The following is a 12,349-nucleotide window of genomic DNA, read 5'->3' on the forward strand; positions in this document are numbered from 1 at the left end:
TCCATTTTCTTTCAATACATTTCACTCCTACATATTTTCCCACTTCCTACCATCTCACTTTACATATCTTTCTCTTCCATTTTCTCTTTCTTTCTGTCTTTATTTCTCTCTCTCACTCTCACTCTCTCTCTCTCTTTCTCTCTCTCTCTCTATCTCTCTCTCTCTCTCTCTCTCTCTCTCTCTCTCTCTCTCTCTCTCCCTTTCTTCCTCTCTGTATACATATCTGCCTTCCTATCTCAACTCTAATCACATATATATATAAAAAAAAAAAGAAAAGCCGTTGGAAAACCGATTATAGTAGCGGCTCCATCTAAGAATATCTGAAGAAGGAATTTTATTCCGAAATATAAACAAACTATGGATGACTAAATTACAACAGGTCCCATAGTTTGTATTATAGTGCATTGTTGTACCATTCAAAACTTATTATTCTTTACAAACAAAATACAATGCTTCAAGCGAACTACAATATTCTCCTATATATATTGAAATTTTCCTTGAATTTCTTCACATGTTTTAATGCTTCAACTGATGAAGGTTTACGTAAAGGATGCATTTCCTATTCTGTATTACGCAAACATGAAACGTTCGTATTAAATGATTTCAAAATATCCCTATTTACTTTAACTTCATTATTACTACTAATACGATGCGATGCTAATACAAACTAACCGATCTTGACTTCACTTATGCGGATGCTCTAACAACGATTTGAAATAGTTTGTTATATTTGACTCGTGCACCGCTTCATAGCGTAGCACGATATGTGTGTGCGTATGTGTGTATGAGTGTGTGTGTGTGCGTGTGTGTGTGTGTGTGTGCTTGCATGTGAGTGTGTGTGTGTGTGTGTGTGTGTGTGTGTGTGTGTGTGTGTGTGTGTGTACATATATTGTGTCATCCTATAAATAATGCAGTATTTTCAATTGCCTGAACTAAAAGTTGGACGTGATAAACTACCTACATTAACTTGCAGTAATTTTACCTTGTCCTTATTCTTCGTGAAAGTGTTGATGAGTGCAGTTCGATTTTAACAGCTAATTTTTCAAAGCAATAACGGAAGTGCCAAAGGAGCATATTAGGCATATTTTGCTTTATGAGTTCAATGAAGGCAACAACGCAACGGAAGGTGCGAAGAATATTAATGCAGTATATGGGGATCGGACAATAAGCGTAAGCCAATGTCAACGGTGGTTCCAAATATTCTGAACCGGAACCTACAGCCTAGAAGATGAGCCTCGTCCTAGAAGATTTGTAGACCTCTACGAGGATGTCATGCAAACCCTGGTGGAACAAAATCCCGTCGTAACTGTTGAGGAACTAGTGTAGAATCTTGGATTTGATCATTCAACCAGTCATTCAAGTCAGCTCAAGAAGAAAACGACCATCTTTTTTCATCTTGAAACCATCTTTTTTTTTTTTTTTTCAATATGAAAGGTGTTCTTCCATCAGGATAATGCTCAGCCACATACAGCGAGGATGACATTCCAAATGTTTAAGCAGTTTCAATGGGAAATGCTGCTCCACCCACCGCATTCGCCGGACATTGCCCCATCTAATCATCATCTATTCCGCAGTCTTCAAATTCATTTGGACGAAAAATATATGAATTCTGTCGAGGAGGTCAGAATAGTACTGGAGGAGTATTTTTGGTCACGGACAAGTGAATTTTGGAAGAGGAACCTTGCAAGTTTACCAGATAGATAGAAAGGCATTGTAGAAAATGAAGGAGAATATATTTTAGATTTTAAAAAAACCTTGTTTATCCTAATTTTGAAAAATAAAAGAGGTATACAAAACAGCATTATTTTTGGGGAGCTACGGTAGTAGTTTGGAAGCCCAAGAAAATACTTTGTTTGAAATGAAAACATCTGAAGTCTAAGAAAGGAAATAAAATTTATTTTTAATGAAACAATGAAAGAAAAAAAAGACATCGGCAGGGCGATGCAAACTCTGCGCGCAAATAAATACTTTTGCAATTTATAGTGTGGCTTACAACACGTTATTTACTCATGTTTCTTAATTCAACTGAATTAAATTGTTTTGACCATTATGGGTATTAATACTCTGGTGGAATTGAGAAATCAACTCGTAAATAAACGAAACCCTCGAATCCATCAATACAAATAGTCGCAGGCGTAGCTGTGTGGTAAGTTTGATTCCCAGCCACATGGTTCTAGGTTCCGTCCCACTGAGTGGTACGTTCGGCAAGTGACTTCTACTATAGCCTCAGGCTGACCAAAGACCTGGGAGTGGATCTAGTAGACGGAAACTAAAAGAAGCCAGCCACAAATATGTGTGAGTGTGTGTGTGTGTGTGTGTGTGTGTGTGTGTGTGTGTGTGTGTGTGTGTGTGTGTGTGTATTTGTATGTCTGTGTTTTTTCACCCCACCATCGCTTGACAATCGAAGTTTGTGTGTTTACGTCCCCTTAACTTAGCGGTTCGGCAAAAGAAACTAATACAATAAGTAGTAGGCTTACAAAGAAGAAGTCGATTTGTTCGACTAAAGGCGGTGCTCCAGTATGGCCGCAGTCAAATAAATGAAACAAGTAAAAGAATAAAAGAATATATACACATATACATGTGTGTGTAAGTATGTCTGTGTGTGTGTGTGTGTGTGTGCGTACGTGCGTAAGGTGCGCGTGCAAGTAGGAATGCGTATAAAAATACATAAAGAGATTGACAGAAGTTATTGTCTCTAGTTCTAATTCGTTCTTTCAACGCACGACTGAGCGACGACGTTGGGCTAGCCACTTGCAGTTAAACGTACACACACACACACACACACACACACACGCACACGCACACATTTATATGCAGGTGTATGCATGGATTATATATATATATGTGTGTGTGTGCGTGTGTGCGTATGTATATATATTCAAAATATATATATATATATTTTGAAGGCGGCGAGCTGGCAGAAACGTTAGCACGCCGGGCGAAATGCCTAGCTGTATTTCGTCTGCCGTAACGTTCTGAGTTCAAATTCCGCCAAGGTCGACTTTGCCTTTCATCCTTTCGGGGTCGATAAATTAAGTACCAGTTACGCACTGGGGTCGATGTAATCGACTTAGTACTTTTGTCTGTCCTTGCTTGTCCCCTCTATGTTTAGCCCCTTGTGGGCAATAAGGAAATATATATATATTCATATACACACGAGATACATGTATATTAGTGCATGTATAATCAATTTAGGCAGCAATGTGTACCAAAAAGGAAAACTATAACCGTCATTGAATATAACTGAGGGTGTCAGGAAACACCTATATTACAAAACGTTCTAATACTGCAATCAAAGCACATAATTGTATGCATACATGCTGACAGGGACCATAATCACTCGCAAAGCAGCGGTCGAGATATTCCCAGAATGATCGGATGTTCTCGGACGTAGATTACTGCCAGCATGGATGACCACACCATTCCACTCTATAGATAATTTAGCGAATTGCTAATATATATATAAATAATTGCTACTTTTACGCTGATTACGGTCTCTGCCAGTGTGTATGTATACAAATATATGGTTTGACTACAGCATTAGAGCGTTTAGCTTCTTCTGTCTTGCATACACAAGACTCGAAGACGCTGCAATCCCAGGGTCACAGGCAATGAGAGACTTGGGAGTCAGTGTTTGTGATGATGCATTATTTCATATGCACGCCGGGCGAAATACTTAGCAGTATTCCGTCTGTCTTTACGTTCTGAGCTCGAATACAACCGAGGTCGACCTTACCTGGAAAGAAGTCGGTGAAACTCTGAGGGCTTTACGGCTTAATAGTTACAAAACAAGTTGTTACTACTTTTCTATCTTACTTGCGTCGTAATATCATCGGCCGCGACGTAAGTATGAATCTTTTGATGGTGTCGGCAATGCAAATCACAACCGAAAATTGCTGTCTATGATCTCATCGTTGACTTCAAAATTATCCAGTTCTATGCTTTCACATTCGCTACAACAGGCGAATTTTTCACTTAGCGAAGTGGCAATGCCTATATTTGAAGTGCATTGTTTCTTGAAAAAATAAAAATGGGTGTGTACAAATAATTTTATCTGGACGAAAACAGCAGTTTCATGTATCATAACGATACACATACATTATACGTTGCATATATATATATATATATATATGTGTGTGTGTGTGTGTGTGTGTGTGTGTGTGTGTGTGTGTGTGTGTGTGTGTGTGTGTGTAACCTTCCAATATACACAGAAATGACACACACACACTCAACAAAACTTCCTTTCTAAAAAAACACTTACAGCTTTCTAGATACGGCTAATAGAGCTGATACCACAAACAACGTATGTGGTGGAATATTTGCTTATAAAAACTTGTATATGCACACATGAGAGTAAGGGGACATCCGAGTAAGGCTGTGCACACGAACCCACACATATAGATGTGCATTGGAGTGCCTATAGCGACCTATCTATAATGTTTGTAGGCTTTTTGGGTGCCTTGTATTTTTAAGGGTTTTTTACATATCTTTTATATATTTTTGCATGTCCCACATGCTATACCTTCATTTATGTATTCTTTATTATTACTATTATTTTTTTTTTCCTGCTGTACCCTTATTTGTATTTTTATTTTTATTTTTATTTATATTTTGATTTCAATTTTATTTTTTATTTTTTATTTTTATTTCTATCTTATTTTTGCTGTTGCTTTTCTTCTGGTCTCTACCACACCTCTGTTTTTACCTCTTGCTCTACATTTGTATGTAACCCTTTGTGAATCTCTGAAGAGGCCTAGAGGTTCGGGCATGTAACCCCATTTCAAAATGTCATCCGATAATCACTCCGGAAAGGAATATTCGGATAGAATGGGGCTTGCTAAATCTAGGCCGAAACAGCTGTAAGATTAAACTTCTGTTCATCTTCTAATTTCTTATGTACTTTGTACTTATATATGTAAACCATGTTGGCAAAATAACATAGTCTGCCATGGACACCTGTGCTTTGGTTCTTTCTTTCTTTTTCTTTTCTTCCTTTTTGTCACTTTTGCTATGAATTAAATTAATGAATTCAACGGTATACACCGTCTGCAAGTAGTTGGGTTCAGCATATTATCCTCCATTTTCTAATTGTTACACAAATTTTGGGTAAAACCTCCACTTTTACCCGCTCCCATTGATTGCACCTAGTATAGCACTAGTGTAGCAATAATTGGGTACCCTCCCAGCAGTATACTGGATAGATACTATCCCTTAGTGGGTTGAACCCCCAACCCCTAACTCTCTCACTATATAAATATATATATATACTTATATATATATATATATATATATATATATATATATATATATATATATATGAAAGAAGGTTTGAAAATTCACAGATTTTTTTTTAATATTTATTTACTTAACCGGTTTCACTTTTTTAGAAAAAGATTATCAAAAGGTTTTGAGAATAATAAAAAATGTTAAAAAACAGTTTGAGTATTAAAATGCATATATACATTCTTTGATGATAAAATATATTTAAAGTATAAAGCTTTGTATGAACTTTGTAGTGTTACATACTGATTGTCACACATTCTCTGATATTAAGGTGAAATTGTTAAAAACAGTGTATGAAAATACACACATGGAAAAATACATATATATATTCTTATACATATTCTTTGACAATCGAATAAAATTGAGGAGGAACTGACCTGGCCTTTTTCTCTTGTGTATATTGAGGGAATGTTTTACTGTCTTAAGAGACAGTATGACTGGCTAGCTGGGGTGGGAGGGAAGAAGAGTTAAAGAGGATTTTTTTTATTTTTGGTTGGTCTGTGACAGTCCGTCATGGTTCACTGGTTTTTGGGACTGGTTTTGTGCACATCTCTATGTGTGTGTGTATACTTAGAATTGCAGATCTTCGACAAATCCAAAACTCAACATACAGCTCAACATACTCTAACATAAGCCCCCTCCCCAGGTGCACGCCCAAAACAAAGACACACAGATACGCAAAATCACACACATCAATACAATGCAAACCTCCGACACGAACACACTTACACACATATATACACACACACACAATCACAATATCTCCACACCAGAGCACAAACCCACATACATTTCAAGAAAAAACACATGCATAGATATACTTACAATACAATTGTAGCAACCACAACCAACACCCATACACACATATGTAAACAGGTACATGCACACACCTACACACCACTCCGGCAACTACAAATCATATTCACACACGCATATTTGCATGCATATGTACACACACATACAAACACCATACGCCTGTTCCCCAGTAAAAATGTCACACACACATTCAAAAGAAAAACACACACAATACAATCCCAACAATCACAACAAACACCCACAAGCACACATGCACAGAAGCATGCACACACAATGACACACCTCCCCAACAAATACAAGCCACATAGACGCACTCACACAAACACACGCACACGTATACACACATATACTCTACTAACAATACAAACAAAACTAATCACTCACAATTACAGCGCACACACACATGTACACATATACACCAGGAAACTACACAAACCATACCCACATACACACACATACAAACGCATACCCAGTACCAACATACACGGAACACACATGCACACACATACACATCACCTGGATAAACCCAACGTACAAGGACACTTAATAAATACAACACACACACATACATGCTCACACACACATGCACCCTCATGCACACACATACAGTTGCTCCCTCACACACACACGCACCACAATGACAACTCAAACACAAACATACTTAGAGACACACACAAACTCACGTACACACATATAACACCCCCACCAACACACAACACAAATAGAATACGTACACATACAGACATACACATACATATGAACCATCACACACACATACGGTTGCTTACACACACACACACACACACACCACAATGGGTATTTAAAGCAACACACTCACTCAGACACAGAGAGAGACACACACACACTCACGTATACACACACTCCCACATTCACACAAAACACTCCCACGCACACACACAGATGCACACAGATGCACACATACATACACACACAGACGCACACATACATACACACCTTCACACATACATACGGTTGCTCTCTCTCACACACACACACCACAAGGACGATTAAAACAACACATACATACTCAGAAAAATAGATATACGCACAGTCTCACGTACACACACCTAACATCCCCACCGACACAAAAAACACACAAACACACATACACACGCACTCACAAACGCACTCACGCACACACACGAACAAACACATATACACATACACACACATGCGCACACACAACACCCTAACAAATATTAATCACACACATACACACTCACAAAAACGTGCACACACGTACACACACCATCCTACCATAGATAAAAAACACACACATACTCATATACACATGCCACACACGCACACATACAGACATAGACATACACATACATATGAACCATCACACACATACGTTTGCTTACACACACACACACACACACCAGAAGGATATTTAAAACAACACACCCACTCAGACAGAGAGACACACACACACTCCCACACTCACACAAAACACTCCCACGCACACACACAGATGCACACATACATACACACACATACGCACACATACGTACACACCCTCACACATACATACAGTTGCTCTCACACACACACACACACCACAAGGACGATCAAAACAATACATACACACTCAGACAAAGAGATATACGCACACTCTCACGTACACACACCTAACATCCCCACCGACACAAAAAACACTCAAACACACACTCATATACACATTCCACAATAAACTCTGGGACCAATAAAAACGGCACACACACACACACACACACACACACACACACACACACACACGGACACAAACACACATATATACACACACACATAGAGATGTGCACAAAACCAGTCCCAAAAACCAGTGAACCATGACAGACTGTCACAGATCAACCAAAAATAAAAAAATCCTCCTTAACTCTTCTTCCCTCCCACCCCAGCTAGCCAAGAGAAATAGGTCAGGTCAGTTCCTCCTCAATTTTATTCGATTGTCAAAGAATATGTATAAGAATATGTATATGTATTTTTCCATGTGTGCATTTTCATACACTGTTTTTAACAATTTCACCTTAATATCAGAGAATGTGTGACAATCAGTATGTAACAATACAAAGTTCATACAAAGCTTTATACTTTAAATATATTTTATCATCAAAGAATGTATATATGCATTTTAATACTCAAACTGTTTTTTAACATTTTTTATTATTCTCAAAAACTTTTGATAATCTTTTTCTAAAAAAGTGAAACCGTGTTATCAAATTCTATAATGGTTTTTCTAGCTAATAAAATAATGTCTATCTTATCCCTAGTAATGAGGGAGTGATTCATAGTAAAAATGAGGGCTTTATTTAGGAGAATAGGGGATATGCTAGAGTAATAATTATTTATATCAAACTGAATAAACGAGAAGTTTTTAGTATTGTCAATAGATTTAAACCAGTCTAGTGCTTCTTCTGTATTGATCCATAACTTTAAGGACAAATTAGGAACTAATTGAGGTAGAATCCTGTCAAGTATAAGCTTACTGAGTTTGCCAATGTCAGACTTAGATGGGCAAATGAGTCTCACTGATGGGTTATCTTTGAAATTCTTTTTATGATCTTTTAAATTAATCCTGGGTTCAGTTGGAACCAGTGGTTCAGTCCTATCTGCTAGGTCGTAGTCCTGCATAATTTTCTTGATTTTAAGTTGATCTCAGATAGATTTCTTTTAGAGGTTATTTTGTATTTGGAGTTAAGACTTATAAAAAACTGATCATGAAGGAGCTTAACTCCAAAAATTTCCCTTCTTCTCACAGATATAGTAAAATCTTCTCTTGTCATAAAATCAGAATTTCTTACTCTACCCTTCCTAATGTAGGTACAATCATAGATAGGTTAAACAAAAAAAACATCAAGTCAGCTAGAATTAATGAAATTACAAATAGTGGCCATATGAATGCAAATAATAATCCATCTAATACCAATAATGATGCTACCAATAATTATACAAATAGAAGTGAAAATAACAATAGCGAAAGAAATTATGAAGATAGTAGCAATATACTTATTCCTATAAACCATAATTTCAACCAACAATTAGAATATATCAGTAATGACGTTACAGTTTTGACTGAAGTTGATGATAGGCCCAACTCCAACAGAAGTAATAGTGATCAAAGACATAATTCATATAATATCAATAGGCCAAATGTGGAAAGAATAAGTCCAACTAATAGCGCATCAAGATATGAATTAAATAATGATGGTAATAGCCAATATATACCTAATAATAGAATTGAAGAATTGATAAATGATATTAGTGTAAATAATTGTAATAATAATAATAATAGAGATATTAGAAATAATATAGGTGGAGTTGATAACCCCACCATGTGCAACTGTGGAAAAAAGTCCCATTGTCCTTTATTTGGATTTTGTTGTACCCGCAACGTAGTGTACAGATGCATCATTAGTACTAGAACAGAGAATTATATTTATATAGGGTTTAGTATTAACCTGAAACAGAGAATATATAACCATAAATCTTCATTTAGACTTAGACATAAGGCAAATAGTACAACTTTGGCAAGTAAAATTTGGGAGTTAAAAGACAATAGTATTAATTTTAGCCTTAAATGGGGAATTATAAGAAAAGCTCAACCTTATAGAAATAATAGATATGGATGTGAATTGTGTTCTATGGAAATATATGAAATTTTTAAACTTAGGAACAATCCTAATCTAATCAATAATAGATTAGACCTTAGGGTATCATGTGTGCATTGCTCTACTCGCACTTTTAAATTTTTTAAAAAATAGGACTTTTATTTAAATAACTAAAGTTATCAAAATTTATAGTATTTTACTTCTATTATGGTCATCTAGAACTATCAATTAGCACATATTTATTTTGGTAATTGAAACTTTACAACATATATTCCTGATCTCTATCCTTAACATCTAATCTACTTAAATCAATCATCAGATTCCTGTATTGATTATCCTTGTTATTTCCTAACATCCTTTCTTTTCTCAGTCCCTTAAACATCAGTATACACATTATTATAAACTAATATAAATCCGATAATAATTTTTATCTTTTATTCACATTATATAAATAAGGCTTACCTATGTGTCTCCTAAATAGTATCATTATCTTATCGTCAGCTAATAAGTTTTTTAAAGATAATTCAAAATAGTGTTCATGATCACTATATACTTAATATACTTAATATCCTTAAATTTTACACCCTATCCAGAGCCCCTGAATTCAATATTGACATTATTTCATGATTTTTGTGGAAGATAATTACATCTCATTTTATTTTATTAACATACCTCTTATTGTGTAAACATTAGTTAGAATTCTGTTGTTGTCTGTACCACTATACTGTTACTCTATTCAGACTAAAAGTAAAAAACCTATTTGACCCATATACCTAGGGCTATAATTCCTCAACATTAATTCCTCAACATTTTGATAGTAATAAAATGACCTGATACTACTATGACCAGTGAAACCTCTAGATTCTAATACTTTTATAGCCTTGTCCATGCATACTGCTTACACCTTCCCTCTCTTTAGAAGTAATTGTCCCTTTGCTATCACCACTAGATAAGAAACAATAGAATTCTGAGACAGTTAAAACTTTTGTCTAGAATCAATTACTAGCCTGATAGACCCTGCTATGTCAAGATGGACTTATATATTCTTCCTCACATTTGGATTTTATGTATGCTCTCTCCCACTTGGTTTTAATATGTTGCCACATTTGTAATATGTCTTTTTTCTGCATTTTTTCGTGCAGCTGAAGATTGCTCTTCATATTGCATTTAAGGTAATGCTCACATTACTTAAATAAATTGAAGTAGCATGAAACGTGCGTACTGCAATCACTTTTGAAATCCGTGTTGCTTATTGTTTGATTTTATATATATATATATATATATATATACATATACATATACATATACATATACATATACTAGCCTAATTACCCTGCGTTGCTTCGAAGTTTAAAGCATGTAAAAGGAAATAGATAAACTATATTCTTCACCAACATGTTCATTTAAATATTTCCATTTCATATTACTGTATTCTGTCAGTAATATGCACAGTACATGTATACTGATATGAGTGAAAAATGTACAATTTTTGCGCAAAAGCTTTTAATGCCTCTTTTTTATTTTCATTTATGTAATTTTTGTAAACTTTATTTTTTCCTCATAACAAGAGAGCATTGTAGTTACGTGTGGGCCAACTTTGACTTATGGTAGACCCAATCAGCCACTGTGTGTGTGTGTGTGTGTGTGTGTGTGTGTGTGTGTGTGTGTGTGTGTGTGTGTGTGTGTGTGTGTGTGTGTGTGGGTGTGTGTGCGTGTGTGCGTGTGTGTGTGAGTGTGAGCGTATGCGCGGACGAGTCTCTGTGTGTGTGCGTGACTGTGTTTATGAGTTTGTGTGTATATGCATACTTGCATAGATAAATATGTGCGTGTGTGTGTGTGTGTCTGTAATAAAGAATTAATTACATTTCACTGTAACTTTACTGAAAAAATAATAAGCGCACAAATACGTTGGTAAAATGGCTATTTAAAAAGTTTTACTTACCTGGAAATTTACAGGACAAATCCTTAATACGCTAAAATAGATACAACAGAGAGCTACAATCAGAAAACAAACTATAAAACAGGTTTGTTTTGTAAATCCAGCCATTTTATGATCAGGAAAGTACTGAGATTTATAACGTTGATATGGTTTGCTGGACTTTACCGTCTGGATTTTACCGTGTTGGGAATAATTTACGCTTTCTGATATATAAAATTAGTACTAATATATTTTCAGATTTTCTGTTATTCCACTTTAAATGTTTCTCTTATTTTTCTGCGATTTAAAATAGTTTTATTGTCATCTGCGTACACGTAAAGGTAAAGCAGTAAGAGGATATGCATTTATTCATTTACTTATTTATTTATTTATTTATTTATATGGAAATCATATGTCTCGTTCGACTACTATTTAAATAAGCTTATCGGACTGAGTGGGTGTTGTATGAAGTTTGCTTTCTAACAATATGATTCTTGGTTCAGTTCCACAGCGTTGCACCTTAGACAAGTGTATTGGGGATGGACTTCGTAGCGGAAATTGAAAGAAGCCTGTCATATATATATACATATATGTATACGATCGAAGATGAAAATTTTTGATGGTAACTCCAGAGATATGGATTATACACACATTTCCCATTTTTCGTCTAAGACTGCCATTGTTGTCTTCATTACGAAATATC

At 35.6% G+C, this 12,349-nt stretch overlaps 1 protein-coding gene across 6 annotated transcripts in view; it reads right to left on the reverse strand.

The window, feature by feature from the left end:
- LOC106877924 (putative methyltransferase-like protein 24) overlaps positions 1-12,049 on the reverse strand; it is an 86,612-nt gene extending 74,563 nt beyond the window's left edge. For 2 of the 6 annotated variants that reach the window (XM_089357785.1, XM_089357790.1), the window contains exon 1: positions 11,671-12,017. In XM_089357785.1, the coding sequence (XP_089213911.1) occupies positions 11,671-11,775 (105 nt within the window). In that variant the 5' untranslated portion in view covers positions 11,776-12,017. Of the gene's footprint in view, positions 1-11,670 lie in introns of all 6 variants that reach the window. The other 4 variants (XM_089357781.1, XM_089357787.1, XM_089357784.1 and 1 more) reach the window with 4 other exon arrangements.
- Positions 12,050-12,349: the final 300 nt, after the last annotated feature.

The sequence above is a fragment of the Octopus bimaculoides genome, chromosome 9 (genome assembly GCF_046866305.1).
Source record: "Octopus bimaculoides isolate indiv1 chromosome 9, ASM4686630v1, whole genome shotgun sequence".
Taxonomy (NCBI): Eukaryota; Metazoa; Mollusca; class Cephalopoda; order Octopoda; family Octopodidae; genus Octopus; species Octopus bimaculoides.